The sequence below is a fragment of the Balaenoptera physalus genome (genome assembly GCF_965194825.1).
Source record: "Balaenoptera physalus genome assembly, chromosome: 8".
In the NCBI taxonomy this organism is placed as follows: Eukaryota; Metazoa; Chordata; class Mammalia; order Artiodactyla; family Balaenopteridae; genus Balaenoptera; species Balaenoptera physalus.
Window position 1 is genome coordinate 13,400,596 of NC_138887.1, and position 18,806 is coordinate 13,419,401.

Below are 18,806 nucleotides of genomic sequence, written 5' to 3' on the forward strand. Positions count from 1 at the left end.
CGTTTACCCAGTTGAAGTAAGTAGTAATGAGCAGAACAAGAAAAAGTGCCGCTGCAGAAGGCAGGCAGAAGGACTGTAAAAGTAGATGGCTCCTCGTGTCCAGTGATGGAGGAGACAGGTGGGAGGACTGAAAACCAGACAAGTGAGAGGACAAGTGTGTGAGTGAAAATCATACAACCAGGGCAGTCGTGTGATTTAGCAGCCACCAGTGACCTTAGCGAAAAGCAGTTTGAAGTTCAGGAGTGAATGGGGAGAAAGCAATTTGAGACACTGACTGCGGACTCTTCTTCCAGTAGGTTTGTTGGGAAAAGGTAGTAAATGAGAGCAAAAGCAAGAAAAGCAACTATGGGGCGTGAAGTATCTTCATGATGGGAGATTTGAGAATTTCTGTAGAGCAAGAATTTTGATTGGTACTTTAAGATGGCATGTGATATTTACTTCATCTACTGGTCTGAAATTAAGAATCTCTAAAATGCAAATCAAAACTCACACTGGTCAGGATGGCCATCATTAAAATGTCTACAAATAACAAATGCTGGAGAGGGTGTGGAGAAAAGGGAACCCTCCTACACACAATGCTGGAGAGGGTGTGGAGAAAAGGGAACCCTCCTAGAGGGGGAATGTAAATTAGTGCAGCCACTATGGAAAACAGATGAAGGTTCCTCAAAAAACTAAAAATAGAGTTGCGATATGATCCAACAATCCCACTCCTGGGCATGTATCTGGGCAAAACTGTAATTCAAAAAGATACATTCACCCCTATGTTCACAGCAGCACTATTTACAATAGCCAAGACATGGAAACAACCTAAATGTCCATTGACAGATGAATGGATAAAGATGTGGCATATATATATATATATATATATATATATATAATGGACTACTACTCAGCCATAATAAAAAAGAATGAAATGCCATTTGAAGCAACATGGATAGACCTAGAGATTATCATACTAAGTGAAGTAAGTCAGAAAGAGAAAGACAAACACCATCTGATATCACTTGCATGTGGAATCTAAAATATGATGATACAAATGAACTTATCTATGAAACAGAAACAGTCTCAAAGACATGAGAACAGACTTGTGGTTGCCAAGGGGGAGGGATTGGGAGTTTGGGATTAGCAGATGCAAACTATTATATATAGAATGGATAAACAACAAGGTCCTACCGTATAGCCCAGGGAACTCTATTCAGTATCCTGTGATAAACCATAATTTAAAAGAATATAAAAAAAAGAATAAAAAAAAAGAATGTCTTTCTATATTTATTTCTCTGTGTCTTAGACTGGAACACAAAACTTTAGTTTGAAGACAGATGAAAAGCACATCTTGGACTTGGTTCAAGGCTTTTATTTTGGTGTACCACAAAAGCAGTTAATAAGCAGTGCTAAGGATATAAATGAGGTAAGGATGCAGGTAGGTGAATTCAGCTGCCCACTTCTGCTTGTTTGTGTACCACAAAAATTTTGGTGGCCTCAATACCTCTAGCAACTGAAATGCCAGAAAAGCATAGTATTGTGGGTTTAAAAAACAACAACAAATAAAAAACCCCCACATATGTTCAGTATCTAGAAGTAATTTATTCAAGGTGAAAATTCTGTTTGTAAGGAAGCCACATCATCTAAGCCTAATGTCTAGGTCCTGGGTCTTCAAACTCTGCTGTGTCTGCTCTGGGGCAGTCTTGCTTTACATTTATCTCCATCTAGGGTCTTTTCATGGCAACACTTGGCAGGCCTAGAACATACGAGGCAAGGTAAAAGACACAAGGCAAGGTTTCTTTCCTTCGCTCTTGTTAGTTCTAATACAGAGGCTCATGAAACACAGGTATAATGAGCATTCCATTAATTTTCCTCTGCAGTCCAGGAACTTCTGTGCTTTTTTAAAGGGCAATGTAAGCTTAAGAGATGTTTTCAACCCAACAGCTTCATTCAACTCAGCTAATTCTCTTGAGTTCCTTTTCTATGAACATCTACACAAAAACAACCTATTTTCAATGGTGGCAAAGGGTGTTATCTTCAGGAAATTCTGTCAGGGTGAGCCCAGATAAAATCTCCAGATTTGCTGCACTCATGAAATTTTTACTCAGGGTGACTTCCTTGAGCTGTATTATGAAAGATGTGTATATTTCATATCTAATATGCAGGGCAGAGCAACATGAAGACTTCAGAGACTGCTTATAATATTCCATGTGGATCTGACATTTTTGCTGCATTCATAAATATGGAAAAAAGTATCTACATAACAAGACAAATCAGTAAATCTCTGAAATAGTGTTTACATCTAGAGAGGTACAATCACTTTTTTTTTTAAAAACCATCTGTCAAATGTCACTTGATATCTTCAGCACGTTTTAGTAAATCCTGACATACTTTATGGTCTTCTGATTTCAAATTTGTTGCTTCAATTTCGTAATGTCCTGTGAACTCTGAGGAGGTTGTAAGATCACAGCAGTACATTTTCTTAATCTCTTGAAACACCTCTTTTATCAGACAAGATTTTCTCAGGGTATCAGTCTTTAACAGTAGATGGCAGATATAAATTATGGCTATCAATGAGGGGCAATTATTTGGGTGCCTCTGAAGTCAGGCATGTTACATAAATTTGTGTTTCAGGCAAAAAAGTGATGAAAAATCCTTTCCTGATTTTATATGTTTAGGTCCTGGAGCATAAGTTTGAATCTCATTTTGTCTGTGCTAGACTAAGAATATTGCTACAAGATAATACAGAAGTCAGTGGCTTCAATGTTTTATTCCTAAATAGATATGAAGCAAAACTGCAGTTTAGGAGTAATCTGACACACTGTCAGGTAACACTACTAACTCATTAAAACTTGGATACGCTAAATAAGTACTTTAGCATGAAATGTATTTTCTATATTTTTCATGGAATTGTGTCCTTACTTTTAATAAACACAAAACTGAAACAAACTTTAACAAATATGGTATGATATCACTTATATGTGGAATCTAAAAAAATGATACAAATGAACTTATTTACAAAACAGAAATAGACTCACAGACATAGAAAACAAACTTACGGTTACCAAAAGGGAAAGGAGGTGGGCATAAATTAGAAGTTTGGGATTAACATATACACATTACTATATATAAAATAAACAAAAAGGACCTACTATATAGCACAGGGAACTCTATTCAATATTTTGTAATAACCTATAATGGAAAAAAATCTGAAAAAAAAATGTATAACTGAATCACTTTGCTGTATACCTGAAACATTATAAATCAATTATACCTCAATAAAAAAACTAAAACAAACTTTAGTATTTTAATTATCAGTATAAACATTTTTTCAGCTTTACACTTATTAGCCTCTTAATTTCAATATATATATGTCTACATATCTATATACATCTATGTGTGTCTATTTACAACTTTAGCCATTAGGTAATTTTTTGTAACTTTGGTCTGATTATAAGGTGAGGTCCTAATCACAAGACAATGTGCTAAGAGCAGAAGGTAGGGCTAAGTCCTTACAAAATAACATTTGATGCTTGAACCACAAGAGTTTGAACTCTGAGGGTCCACTTATACTTGGATTTTTTTTCAGTAGTAAATACTACAGTACCGTACCATCTGAGGTTGGGTGAATCTGAGACTCGCAACTGCAGGAATGGAGGGCCAGCTATAAGTAATATGCAGATTTTTGACTGCATGGTGGGTGGGTACCCCTAACACCTATGCTGTTCAAGGGTTAACTGTAGTCTGATTCTTGTTCATTTCTGCTAATAATGAGTCCAAAAATGCTTGATTTTGATCAGAAATTTGAAAATGATGACAACTGGAATTCCCGAGCATATCTTAAACCACATAAAAATTACCAGTGACAAAGAAAATAGGCTTATATTAAATAGTGTTAATTTTGAAGACATTTTAAACTTCCATGAAGGATAACCTTACAAGTGAAGAGTTCAGTGTAGAAACCAGTACAAATTTTGGTTAGCTTGTTCAGAAACAAAATGTTCTAAGAATGTTCTGAATATTATTTTCATTATTAAAGTGAAGATAATTTTTATAGTTGTTTGAGGTGCTGTAATATGTCTATTGATACTCCCAGCTGTTTTACCAAACTGGCTGTCTGTTCTAAAATCCAAGTGAGGCTTGGGTTTTCGGAATGTGCACGCTCCTGTGTCCTACAACATTTTAAAGATGAACAATCTACCCCACTAAGATTCTTGCTACAGTTTTTGTTAAACTCGGCATTATTTTCATAGAATCTTTCATCTTTAGCTTCATCAATCTTTTCCTCAGCTGGAGCTATATGACAAAGGTCCATATCCTGAATGGAGTCCAATAAATCTACAACATGGGGCTGTGGAGTGATTGATTTCAGATGTCTGAGCACATACTCTTCACACTGGCCAACTGCATCCAGAAGATTATTTATTTTACTGATCAAAGCCGCACTATTATCATGAAGGTGACACCAGGAGAGCAAAGCACTGAACAAAAATATAAGCAAGAGTTAAATAGAAAAAAAATTAAACAAAGACTTTTAGAATTTTTGATGCTAAGGCTTACACGTTTCTTTTCCAGATAACACCATGCAAAAATTATTAATAACAGTAATGCAAGTCAAAATCAGGAAAGTAATGATGGTAAAATAGGATTAAAAATATAAGGACAGTATCTTTCAATAGGAATTAAACAATTGGACTTAATCATATAAACTGTTTATAATTCATAACCCCTCCTTCACAGCTCTACATCCACTCTTCCTGATTTTAGATTTTTCCCCTTATGACTGTGTAGCTTCTGTTGAAGAAGGATACAACTAACAGAAAGATGTGAAAAATTAGTTTCTCCTTTAAGGACATCAACCACCTTCTAAACTAGTGACTCTCAATCTTGGATGCACATTAGGATCACCTGGGAAACTTTTAAACTTAGCAAGACTCAGGTCACACCTGAGACCAATTAAATCAGAATCTCTGGGGGTATTATTTTAAAGCTTCCCAGCTGTAACAAGGTGCAACCAAGGTTGAAAACCACTGTTCTAACCATACAGCTGCTTGCCATCAAAACCGAAGGTTAGGGGAAAAAAAAAAGTTTTGAGACAACTTCACCTTTCCAACTTTGTTACAGAGTAGACACTTTGCTGAGCTAACTAACAATTTTATTGAAGAAGGTTAGAATTCTTCTAGTCCTAATAATTATTTTTCTTTAATTTTTTAGTATAGACAGTTTTATTTTTTGACATTTCAGATCATTCACGTCATGAAATAATGGTTGTTGTGAAAAATAATGATGTTTTAAAAAATGGAATCAATTGATGTAAGATTTAGCAGTAAGCTTTCTAAGCTTATAGAAGATTAACTTGATGTGATGATAAACATGTGATCATTTTCCTACTTTAGTATAGTATAAATGCTGATTCCCGACAGCTGAATTTTAGAAAACCTCAATGTAATGAATTTTTCTTTTGTTTTCACAACTTTTGTTTTATACCTTTTAAAAATCAGTGATTCCTTGAAGCATTTTGTTTTTCTCTATAGAGGGCAGTTTAAAAGGTATAAAGCATCAGAGAGGACAAGCCTGCCATGCTCCTAGCTCCATGTGCCATTTGATCACTTGGTTCTGATACATGCCATTATTGCTATGGAATCTTGACAGGTGTTCGAAATTTAGGACTAAAGTAAATGGAATCATTTTTCTGTTACCAGCTATAATTTTCATCATGTACTTCTAGTCTAGACGTCTGTTTTATTGTGTTCTGCTACATGTGGAAGACTAAAAGCTTTATTCAAAACCTGAAGTTCTTTTTAATTACTTTGAGATACAGATTGGTGGTAGTTCAGGTAGCAAAAAATACACACCTTCCTATCATTTCTTTACAATAAAAGACAACACCTGGCTCACATATTAAAGTGGATGAACTTTTGCCTTTTTAAGGCGATTTTATTCTATGCTCTGCAGCACTCTTTTGTGGATTTAACACTAGGAAAAGCACTTCACTTTAAATGCTTTATTTTTAGATATTACTTTAATAAAAATCCTCCAGGAGTACTGAGGTTAAAATAATTCAGCATTTAAGTTTTAAAAATTACCTCAATGTTCCTCTGAGTTGTCCATAGTTTATAATGACTTCTGCACCTTCCTTATAACCTTGATTGAAACCTTGTTGAAGAGTAACTGCTTTGCCAGCATCTATTCCATCTCTATAGCCTTCCTAAAAATAAGAAAGTAATGAAGAATTACAGTTGTAACTAACACCAAGTAAACCACTGTAGGTTTTTTTTTTTTTTTTTTGGTAGGTTTTTCTAGAAAGTCATAGAACCAATTTGGAAGACTGATGAAACAGGCCTCTACTGGGTTATTTAACAACACGGTTCTAGAACATATGGCATAACCATACAACCAAAGTAGACTACGCTTCTCATAAAAATTTATTATTGGTTTATCCCATTTTTGAAGTCTGGACTTACTGGGCACATTTTTTTTAAATTAATTAATTTATTTATTAATTAATTTATTTTTGGCTGCATTGGGTCTTCGTTGCTGCACATGGGCTTTCTCTAGTTGCGGCGAGCAGAGGACACTCTTCGTTGCGGTGAGCAGGCTTCTCATTGTAGTGGCTTCCCTTGTTGCGGAGTACGGGCTCTAGGCACACAGGCTTCAGCAGTTGTGGCACACAGGCTCAGTAGTTGTGGCTCGTGGGCTCAGTAGTTGTAGCTCACAGGCTCTAGAGTGCAGGCTCAGTAGTTGTGGCGCACGGGCTTAGTTGCTCCGCGGCATGTGGGATCTTCCCGGGACCAGAGATGGAACCCGTGTCCCCTACGTTGGCAGGTGGATTCTCAACCACTGTGTTGGGCACATTTAAAAATACTGACTCTAGGGCTTCCCTGGTGGCGCAGTGGTTGAGAATCCGCCTGCCAATGCAGGGGACACGGGTTCGAGCCCTGGTCTGGGAGGATCCCATATGCCGCGGAGCGACTGGGCCCGTGAGCCACAGTTGCTGAGCCTGCGCGTCTGGAGCCTGTGCTCCGCAACAAGAGAGGCCGCGATGGTGAGAGGCCCGCACACCGCGATGAAGAGTGGCCCCCGCTTGCCGCAACTAGAGAAAGCCCTCGCACAGAAACGAAGACCCAACACAGCAATCAATCAATCAATCAATCAATAAATGAAGCAACTTAACTTTGAAACATTACATAATTATCAAGGACCAGACTGTACAAAACCCACATCAACCTTTATAAAAAAAAAATATATAAAATAAAATAAAATAAAATAAAATAAAATACTGACTCTATACAGTTTTACAAAACCCTGTGTTAGCAGTAGCTCCACAGAGAGGAAACATGGGGAATTACGTGTTTGGTCCCCTTAGCAACTGGACGGGTGTGGGCGGGTGACGCAGGGCAGTAAGGTCTTGGAACTGAAGTAGGGAAAGAGGAAACTGGTTTAGCAAAAGGACCATGAGAGGTCTGGCTTGAGAAATTTTGCTTGATACCTAAATTCAAGTAAACTGCAAATCCTCTGTGGGCAGGGATTTTCTTGTCCCGCCCCAGCACTCAAAAGATGCTCGGTACGGACTGGCCTCGCCTCAGCCTTACGTAAAGCATTTCTGACACTGACAACATGGTTGTTATGCTAAACAAGTACTATTTTACTGAAGCATTAAACAAGCGCAGATTTAGCGGCAACTTAATGGTTGGCAAGGATACTAGTTGGAATGGACCTCACCCTTCGGTCCTCCCCCTGAACTAGGCGCTGAAGGCTCCACCTGGAAACTGGGGGTGTGGTATTAAGCCGACTCTCAAAAGTGAGACAACTGAGAGATGGATAATTGACACCCGACAAATTAAAAAAACAAAACCAAACCCAACATGAATACTCCCTTACCTAGCCACCAGGGTTCCACGTTAGCTTCGTCTTATGCCCTTCGACAACATTCTTAAGTGCACTTTTTCCAGCTGTCCTGATTACCACCACTCCTAACTTTAGGCTCCCGAGCCCTTCAAGCAACCCATGTCAACGGCGTACATGTCCTCTGACAGCCATAATTAGACACATACAGTCAGTGTATACGTTTCTCCCCCATCCCCTTCCCTCTGATCCTCATCAAACTGAAATCTCTTCAAAGCCTAAGACAAAGTTTATTTTGTTCGCCGCCCCCCAGAGTCCAACGCGCCCCGCGGGCGCTCGAGGAACGCGTCCTGTGGTGTCGCGCGCTTTCAAGTAACCCACTGGGAAACCCTAGCGGGACGCGGGCAGCACTGCATGATGAGGGGGTAGGGTGGGCAGCGCCGGGCCGGGCCCGGACCATTCGGCCCTTTCCTCTCGGGTCCCCGCCTCTTCACAACGCCGTGCGCCTCTCCTCACAACCCGGTACAGCAAGGGACGCCCGCCCCCTCCACGCAGCTTTACTTTGACTCGTCTCTGCATGTGGCTCCGCCATTCCCGATGCACCAGGACCGACTCGTCAGCTTCCTCGTCAAAAACGTCCCCCTCCTCTCCAGGACCCTGGGCCAAAGGAGCGGCTCGAAACCACGACATCACTGAGGATTCCTCAGAGGCGCCGGCGCCGGAAACGCCGGCAACTCCTTCCGGTCCGAGGGGCGGGGGCGAAGACTTAGCGTGGGCGGGGGGCGGTGTGCCTCGCGGGATGGCTGCGCGTGCGCGTTGAAGTGCGCGTGGGTGTGCGCGGTGTTTCGACATTGGGAGGGCGTCCCAGGAGGGTTCTGGATCTGGGGAGGATGTTGGCTCCCGCCCGAGCCTTTTTGCTACCTGGTGTTGTGGGAGCTCCCTCGCTTGACTCGAAGTGTGGGCGTGCAGTTATTGTGGGCGAGGCGAATTCCTCCGAAGTGGGGCCTGTCCGACCTTGACCTCTGCAGAAGGCGGCGCCGACCCTCAGTGAAACCCTGTCCCTTCCCATCAAGGTCTCTACAGGGGTCGGGTTTTGGAGACGCGCGCGTTGACAAAACCTTTCAAGGTAGTTCTTTTGAGGGATTCCGTCTGTCTTAAAATCCCCCTCAGGGCTTCCCTGGTGGCACAGTGGTTAAGAATCCGCCTGCCAATGCAGGGGACATGGGTTCGAGCCCTGGTCCGGGAAGATCCCACATGCCTCAGCGCAAGTAAGCCCACGTGTCACAACTACTGAGCCTGCGCTCTAGAGGCCATGAGCCACAACTACTGAGCCTGCGTGCCACAACTACTGAAGCCTGTGCGCCTAGAGCCTGTGCTCCGCAACAAGAGAAGCCACTGCAATGAGAAGCCCACGCCCAGCAATGAAGAGCTGCAACTAGAGAAAGCCTGCGTGCAGCAACAAAGACCCAACTCAGCCAAAAATAAATAAATAAATAAATTTATTTTAATAAATAAATAAATAAAAATAAAACCCCCCTCAGTGCATTTAAAGGGTTGGACAGCCCAACTTTTTTAATTGTAGGAGTCTGGAATGAAGTACAATAAGATCAAAAAATTAGATACTGCGGCCATTTTGAGATCAATAAATAAAGAGTGCATTTATAAAACGAATTGTATTTCTCTTGTGCTGACTCCAGTTCCTTCTCAAATGCCAGAAAAGACTATTGGTGAGGACGGGGACTTGTTTATCTGTATGTGCTCAGCACCAGCACCGTTCTGACCCATAGTAGATGTAGAAACAGATGTTAGTGAATGATTGGACACCAGCAGTATTCCTGTTTTGCCCTTTGTTTGCGTGCTCATGTGGTAATGATGACTTATTTAGCTAACATATTTTCTTGAAGAACTACCTTGTGCCAGGCACCGTTATAGGTTTTTGGGATACATCAGTGAACAACACAGACAAAAGTCCCAGTTCTGGTGGACTTGACATTCATGTAGAGTTGACAGAGGATAAACAATAAGCACTATATAAGTAAATTATACAGTTTTTTACAAGATCATAATAATGCTATGAAAAAAATTTAAAAGCAAGCAAAGTAAAGAGAGCTATATGAGTATGTGTGAGTGAGAGCGGTCAGGTGGTACAGGTTATAATTTTAAGTGTTCACAGAGAATTTTTTTGTATATATATTTTTAATATATGAAAAAACATATGATATATTTGGTAGGTTCATGGAATATGTATAAAAACATTGTATACTTTGCCACAAAAAATACCTTAATAAACTAAAAAGAATAGAGATTTTTACAGGTTATATTCTCTGATCATAATCCAACAAAATTGGTAATGAATAATAAAAATGACCCCAATAATTTTAACTATAATTTAAATATAATATTGGACATTATAAGCACCTTCCTAAATAACATTTGGATCAAAAAGGAAATAAAAATTAAAACAACATATTCAATAAACAATTGAAATCAGATACTTCCTACCAAAAAAACTTGGGAACAAATGAAAGCTATCCTATGAGGCAATTCTGTAGGCTTTAATGTCTTTATTATTAAAGAAGAAAGAAAAAAAAGACAAAATTATTATACATCTTAATTAGAAACAAAATGGTAGTAAGGGAAGCAATAAAGAAAACAATTGAAATGAATAAAATAGAAAAAAACCCCAAACCTCATTAGTAAATCCAAAAGCTGGTTCTTTGGAAATACCAATAAAACAGACAATCCTTTTTTGACCCTGATTAAAGACAAGAGAACAAAATTATACAAGATAGAAATGAGAAAGAAGGTAATGATAGAGGAGAAAATTCAAATATTATAAATCACTAACTAAAACTCAAGAGTAACACATCTGAAAACTTAGTTGATATGAATAACTTCCTAATAAAATTGATCCAACAAGTAGAAAACCTGAAGAAACTAATTACCATAGAAAAATTGGAGATTAAATATCTACTATAAAAAATAGCATGGAGACGACAATTTCACAGTTAAATGCTTGAAATCCTTTTTAATCTTTAAAGAATGATGGATAATTAAATGTTATTTTCTACTCTTCTAGGGCACAGAAAAAGATAGAAACTCCCTAAACCATTTCATGAAACCAGATTTACTGTCACCTGCTAAAGCTAATATGAAAAAACCCCAAAGTTCAAGTTAGCTTATGAATATGTATTCAAAAGAGAATCCAGTACCTTATCAAAGGAATAATTCAAGAGGTTTTATTTCATGAAAACAAACTGTGCAATATTAGGAAATCTGTAAGTATATTTCATTGCATCAATTTAAAGGAGAAAAACTATATGTTGTACTAATAAAAGTGGAAACGTCATTTGAAAAATTTTAAAAATCATTATTAGCAAAACAAAATAGAAAGAATAGAAAGAAATTACAAATTGATAAGGACTTTATAAAAAAGTCCAACAGCAAGTACTATTCTAAACACTGAGATATTATGCTATTTCCTTTAAAGTAGGGAAAAGAGAAGACATCTGGTGATCACCATGATTATTCAAGATTCTTTTGGAGACTAGTGAATGCAAGAGAGAAGTAATCTGTATAAATGTTGGATAATAAGAGATGAAGTTATTTATTTGCTGTTTATGTGATTGTATGCCTAGAAAATCCAAAGGATTTTGGTTAAAAACAACTGAATAAGGGAATTTGATAAGGTCTCTGTATATAAGAAATATAAACAGACCAATAGCCTCTTTATTTTCTAACAGTAACCATTTAGAAATGTAGATGAGATAAATATTCCACTTGCAATACCAACAAATACTATTAGATATAGTCTTTATATATTCAGTATTTGGTATTTATTTAGTATAGCATTTATAAATGTTGGGAATACATTTTAAAAACTCAACTTTATTGAGGTATAATTTACATGTGGCAATATGCATACATTTTGAGTGTGCAGTTTGATGAGTTTTGACAAATATATATACCTGTGTAACCATCACCCAATCAAGATATAGAAATTTCCATCACCCTAGAAAATTCCCTCATACTTCTTTGCAGTCAATCATCAATGCCTCACAGAGGCAACCCCAATCTAATTTCTATCACTCAAGATTGGTTTTGCCAGTTTTAGAACTTCATAAAAATGGGATCACATATGTCCTTTTATGTATTTGGCTTCTTTGAGTCAACATAATGTTTTTGAGATTCATTCATGTGGTTGCATGTACCAGTAGGTTGTTCTTTGTTATTGCTAAGTACTCTTTTCATTGTATGGATATAGCATGGTTTGTCCATTCACTTGTTGTTGGACATTTGGACTGGCTGTCGTGAATAAAGCTGCTATGAACATTCTTGTACAGGTCATTTTGTGTACACATGTTTTCTCTAGGGTAAATATCTAGAAGTGGAATTGTTGAGTCAGGTGGTAAGTATAAATTTAACTTCATGAGAAACTGCCAAACTGTTTTCCAAAGTGATTGTACCACTTACACCCCCACCAGCATCGTATACGAGTGTCAGTTGCTCCACATCCTGTGGTTCCTCACTTGGAAAGAATTGTCAGTCTTTTTTTTTTTTTTTTTAATCTTTTAAAAAATTAACCTAAAAAAACTGTAAAATTAAAAAAAATTAAAGTATAGTTGATTTACAATGTTGTGTTAGTTTTAGGTGTACCTCAAAGTGATTCCGTTATATATATATATGTATGTATGTATATATATATTGTTTTTTAAATTCTTTTCCATTATAGGGTATTATAAGTGTGTCCATAAAGCTCATAACTTAAAGCCCCATCCTGACAACAGATGGGCACCAAGGCAATTGCTACAGCTTATTCTTATATCCTTACTTTCAGTGAATAGATATTTATTGAGTGCCCAGTGAGACGGGGCCACGATACCCAGCAGTGTAAATAACAGATTTGCTTTCACCAAGCTTTCATCCTTAAGTTACCTGAATGGTGTTTGCATTCTGTGAAAGGCCTCTCCACGTTGCCTACGTCATCCTTGGCACATAACTTTTTTCACAGAAGGCAGCTCGATGCCCCAACAGCAACTATCCGCATAATCGGCAGGTTAATCAGCAGGTGAGCTCAGGTGCTTGCTGACTTGTGGAATCTCGTCGTGGGAACCGTGTGCCAGTATTGCTCTGGACTCATCACTGAAGAATGGCACTCTACTTGCATCCGTGACCAGACTTGCGGCTTATACCTCAGCAATTTATTTAAATTATAAACCCCTCCAGTGCCCTTCAGTAGCCTCATCTGGGCTGTGCTGGCCCCCAGTGGGCAGGATGGGCATGAGGTGGGTGGCCAAGGACACCGTGTCTGCACGGCTGCTGGAGGCACTGAGTGAGTCTGGGGCCAGCCTCCTGAGGTCTGCTGGGGCTGAGGCAGGAGGTACCATGGTTCAGCAGTGACCTAATTCCACAGGCAGCCTGAATGAGTAGGCGGAGACTGTGTCAGTCCCTGGCCCAGCAGGCCTGGGCAGCTGCTATCTGATCCCAAGAAGGGGAGGAGCATGGGCCCTGCCCTAGGCGTGACACAGCCTCCCAGCTGGGGCAGGGCCCACAGCACCTCGGGGCAGCTCAGGTTTGGCTAAGTTGTGGTGAGGGAGCTTCCTTTCCCCCTCCCAGCCTGGGGTTTAACCCGACCCCAGGGTTGTTCTCTGACACACACTCACACACTCACACACACACACACACACACACACACACACACACACACACACACACACACACACACACACACACGCGCGCGCACCTCGCTCCTCCTCCCACAGCTTAGCATGAATCTTTGCTTCTTATTTTCTTGATTTGTCTTTGTTGATGTTTTTATTTGGGGGCGGGCTGAGCCAAAGGGTCAGAAATCTGGCTTTGCCCACACCACTTGGCATTCTGGTTTTGGTGTATGCGTAGTTTTGAGTTTTTCTATGCTGGTTGTATTTATATGAACCCCCTGGTTGGTGTACAAACTTGCTCAGTGCTTTACTGAACCAAGACCCTAGCAGATGACTCATCAGGGCCTTCAAGAAGCCCTGCCCATTTCCTGAGATTCAGAATCCAGAGGTGGCTGGCCTTGGTTTAGCTGCTTCCATGACATTTCCTTTTGAATATCTCCAAACCTTAAAGTGTAAAGATTTTGTCCACACAGACACACGTATGCTCCTGCTGCAGGCTGTCATGCACACTGAGACACTTTCAGCTCAGCTGTTTGTGGACAAGGCATTTTGCGTCCATGGCCATCCATCCATCCATCCACTCTTCCATTCGTCCATCTGTCCATCCATGACAAGACAGCAGCAAGTTCTGACATGGTTCAGGCCCCAGGGTTCACAGCAGTGAGGGCTGGGCTTCCAGTGGGCTCAGGATGCAGGCCTTAGCCCTCACCCTAGGGCCTCCGCAGATAATAACATCCCTTTCTGAGGCAACAGAAGCCAGGGCCAAGTGGGTTATGAAAGTTTGAGTCTTTAACCCCAACTGGATGGGGGAACCTAAATCTTAGCCTGTGACTATCCTGAGATGGGCAAAAAAAAAAAAAGACAAATCAAGCATACAGATAACACTGAAACAGGAAAGAGTAAGAGTTCATGTCTGTGCTGGAGGTGTTCATATGGAGGGACAGGAAAGAGGGAAAGAGAAAGGGGAACATGGCGCACACACTCAGGAGTGCTGTCGAGGGCCTGGGGTACAGTGCTGACTCCTAGGGCAGGGAGGAGTATGGCTGTGGCCCATCCTAGGGGGCTGTAGCTTTCTCTCAGCCTCACACATACAAACAAAGCCCCTAGAAAAAAGGGGGCTTTTCTGGATACAGGAAGACAAGGGGTTAACCCAAACAATAAAGAAAAAAAACCCCAAAAGACTCCTGCTAGACACTCTATTGAGTAGAGTTCCCTGTGCTATACAGTAGGTCCTTGTTGTTTACCTATTTTACGTATAGTAGTGTGTATATGTTAATCCCAAACTCCTAATTTATCCCTCTCCCCATTTTCCCCTTTGGTAACCATTAGTTTGTTTTCTATGTGGGTCTATTTCTGTTTTGTATATAAGTTCTTTTGTATCTTTTTTTTTTTGATTCCACATATAAGCAATATCATATGATACTTGTCTTTCTCTGTCTGGCTTACTTCACTTAGTGTGATAATCTCTATATCCATCCATGTTGCTGCAAATGGCATTCTTTCATTCCTTTTCATGGCTGAGTAGTATTCCATTGTGTATATATGTGTGTGTGTGTGTGTGTGTGTGTGTGTGTATAGACATACATATACCATGTCAGTCTTTTTAATATTAGCTATTCTGATACTTGTGTGGTGATATCTTACTGTGGTTTTAATGTTCATTTTCCAGATGATTTATGATATTGAAAATCTTTTCATGTGCTTATTTGTCATTTGCATATTTTAAAAAATGAAGTTTTCGCCCATTAAAAAAATTGGGTTGCAACTTCCGTGGTGGTCGAGTGGTTAAGACTCTGCACTTCCACGGCAGGGGGTACGGGTTTAACCCTTGGTTGGGGAATTAAGATCTCACATGCCGTGCAGTGCAGCCAAAATAAATAAACAAATAAATAAAATAAAATAAAATTGGGTTGTCTTATTATTGTATTTTAAATTTTCTTTATATATTCTGGGTATAGGTCTTTTGTCAGATACATGAATTACAAGTAGGTTCTTTGCATTAGTTGTATTCATCAGACAGTTGTGGAGATAGGGTTAGGAGTTCATGAAGTTTTTGGGTAGAGAGGGAGCATATTGCCTGCAGAAGGTAAAAAGAGGAGGGAGCGTGATTAGACACGGAAAGCCTATGTAAAGGGTACTGATCTGATCCCTGTGATAGGGTAGGAAGGGAGGAGGGAGTGGGGTAGGGCAGAGGGGGCTTCAGATTGGTGTGTAGATCTGGCAAAGTCTTGACCAACATAAAAGGGGGCTCTGAAACAAAGGGCAAAGAGGTGTCCTGCGTTAGGCATACATGGCCATGCTCAGGGGATGCCCTGAAAGAGTATGGCCTTGGCTAGAAATCTGAGGGGCATCCTGTAGGTGCTTACAGACGGAGGCTGACAGCTATACTTCTTTGTCAAGAGCCTGATGATCTTTCAAGGTCCTTTTGAGTTTATGATTCTATTTTTTCCAAAAGAGCTTTCCTTTTTTTTTTTTAAATGAGCTGTAAATAATAATGACATCTCCTGCATACATTTTGGTGTCACAGTGTGAACTTACTCAAAGTATTTAGTAAACTTATCTTGCAGTTCAATATCTCATATAAATACTCTATGATGAGGTCAACCTTTAGGATTCACTCTGTTCTTTTCGTGTTCTTCTGCTTATCGATCATCCTTGTCTTTTCTTTCAAAGCCTCAACAATTCTTTTTTATGTCCTTCTATTTCCCGTCTCCCGCTAAGTTTCATCCTTTATCTCAGTCTTCCACACTTTATTTGTGCCTTTTGCAAACTGCTATTTTGTAGTTGGTATAATAAACTCTTAAGAGGGCACAGACCTTTTCTCGATTCCTCTTCAGTTTCTAGCATACTGGCTTTAATCATTAAGTCTGTAGCAACCAGCCAACAGAACTCCGGATTTCTGTAGGTCAAGGGAAGGGACTTTTCCTTGTCCCTTCTAAACTTTCATATGTTCTCTGAACATCTGTGGTATCCAGTGACTAAGTCTTTGGGCGCTGTCTTTTAATTGCTTATATCAGATTTTCTCTAAGACTGTAAAATATGTATTGGAATAATAAAATTGTTGTTATTGGTGAAAATGATAGGAGAGCATTAAAAATATGGCTTCTAAAGAGAGGGCCTTAGAGTAAAGGCAGTAGATAATAGGTAGATCTTGGGCAGTTTTGCCTCCTTTATTTTAAAGTATTGTGTCTATAGAAGGTCCTAGTTATAATATAGCTGTCAAAGCTAAGAGGAAAAGTATTAGTCCAATATAGAATGTTTCTAATGAAAGGATGAGGTAGCCATTTCAGACAGGAAGCCTGATTGATCTTTCTAATGGCCTATGGATGGACGGCTGTGTCTAATAGCATTTAAGCATGTTCAAGTCTGTCTAATCTTAAAACAAAATCCTTCCTCAACCCCAAGCTCTCCTCTAGCTATTGCTCTCTGCCTCTCCTTCTCTTTGCAGCTGAACTTCTCGGAAGAGTCAGTGTCTCCACTTCTCCACCTCTCACTTTTCAACCCACTGCAATCCGGCTTCCAACTCCACTATTCCATTTGAAATGGGAGTTGTGGGGGGGGCAAGTTCCACAAGATTTTCGCCGATGACTCTCAAATCTCTCCCTCCAGCCCAGGTCTTCTCTGCACATCAGACTCATGTATCCAACTGTCTACAGGATGTCACCGCTTAGATTTACCATATGGATTTTAATGCATCGCATCTGAATTTGTCTTCTTACTTTCAATGCTCTTCCTCCTCTTATGTTCTCTAGCTCCTCGAGGCTCAAACTGTGGGGCAGGCACTTGTAGCATCAGCATCACGTGGGAGCTTGTTAGAAATGCAGAGTTCCTGGTCCCATCCCAGACCTATTGAATCAGAATCCGCATCCTCAGGTGACTCATACGCACAGTCAAGTTTGAGAAGCACTGCAATTCATTGAATGGTCACCACATCAGCTCATTCTCCGTGCTGTAAGTATGTCTCACGTTTTCCAGTATTTTCTCCATTCCCACTGCCCCTTCCCTGGTTCAGGCTACCATCCTGCTTTACCTGGATGTTATAACAGCTTCCTAACTGGTCCCCCTGCCTCACGTCTGGTCTCCCTTCCAGTCCATTTCCCCTGCTCAGCTGGAACGTGATTCCTAAAGCAAAATCTGATAGGGCCTTCCCTAGCTTAATTTTCTTCAATCCTTTCTGATGGTTCTCAAGATAAATTCCAAATTCCTTTACATGGCCCAAAATGCCATGTGCGGTCTGGCTCCTGATCAGCTTTCTGGCCTCACTTCTTGCTACCTTTTACTCGCTACGTCCATTTTCAGGCCTTTGCCGCATAATTTTTCTTCTGCCTAGTAATGTAGCCTCTCCCTCTACCAAAGGCTACTTATATGTCAGGTCTTAACTTAGATGTCACTTTCATTTGGAAGCTTTCTCTGATCTCCCAAGTCTGAATGAGTTGTCCCTTTTATGTGTGTTATAGTCTTTACCACCCTTATATTATAAATACCTAATTGTCTTCATTCCCTGCTAGACTATAAGCTCTTTGAGGCAGGAACTGTGTGTCCTAGTTAACTACTTTATCCTTATTGCCTAGTATAATCCTCAATAAATATTTATTAAATAAGTGAATGAATTTCATTAAAACTTCTTTGAACACTGTATTCTAAGCAATTCCATGTTCCAGTTATAATTATGTAGTAATAAACTGTGTCTATAAATCCAGATTAAATTAAGTAAGAATTTACTAACATTAGGATGTTACAGGGGAAGGTAAAGTACTCTAGGCAAGACACAGAAAGTTATAATAAAAAAAATCACATTTCATGGATTTTAAAAAACTTTTCCTTTCAATTTTGTAACTATGTTTTCAGTATTTATTTATGCCAAGGTATAAATATTTAATTGATCTTAGCATGTACAGTGAATCTTATACTTCTTGGTCTTTCCCACTGTCCATCCCGCCCCCCCCCCCTTTTTAAAATAAATTTATTTATTCATTTATTTATTTTTGGCTGCGTTGGGTCTTTGTGGCTGCGTGCAGCTTTCTCTAGTTGCGGTGAGCGGGGGCTACTCTTTGTTGTGGTGCGCGGGCTTCTCATTGCGGTGGTTTCTCTTGTTGTGGAGCATGGGCTCTAGGCACGCAGGGTCAGTAGCTGTGGCTCGCGGGCTCTAGAGCGCAGGCTCAGTAGTTGTGGCGCACGGGCTTAGTTGCTCCGCGGCATGTGGGATCTTCCCAGACCAGGGCTTGAACCCGTGTCCCCTGCACTGGCAGGCGGATTCTTTACCACTGCGCCACCAGGGAAGTCCTCCATCACCTTTGATGGTAGTGGAAAGACTGCATT

At 40.0% G+C, this 18,806-nt stretch overlaps 1 protein-coding gene across 1 annotated transcript; it reads right to left on the bottom strand.

Annotated features, from left to right (window-relative positions):
* Positions 1-1,338: 1,338 nt before the first annotated feature.
* Positions 1,339-8,581, bottom strand: YAE1 (YAE1 maturation factor of ABCE1). The gene is made up of 3 exons (XM_082473631.1): positions 8,389-8,581; positions 6,069-6,190; positions 1,339-4,463 (listed from the first exon to the last, which is right to left on the bottom strand). Exons 1-3 carry the CDS (start codon positions 8,515-8,517, stop codon positions 4,034-4,036), a joined length of 681 nt encoding a protein of 226 aa, XP_082329757.1. The 5' UTR covers positions 8,518-8,581; the 3' UTR covers positions 1,339-4,033.
* Between the last annotated feature and the right edge of the window lie 10,225 nt (positions 8,582-18,806).

Bases quoted from the DNA above. Each gene is read 5' to 3' on its own strand.
- YAE1 (XM_082473631.1), bottom strand. From the start codon at position 8,517: ATGTCGTGGTTTCGAGCCGCTCCTTTGGCCCAGGGTCCTGGAGAGGAG. The intron at 6,191-8,388 runs GTAAAGCTGCGT...TCTTATTTTTAG, and splicing joins ACATGCAGAGACGAGTCAAA to GAAGGCTATAGAGATGGAAT. The intron at 4,464-6,068 runs GTAATTTTTAAA...ATTTTTGTTCAG, and splicing joins CAACTCAGAGGAACATTGAG to TGCTTTGCTCTCCTGGTGTC.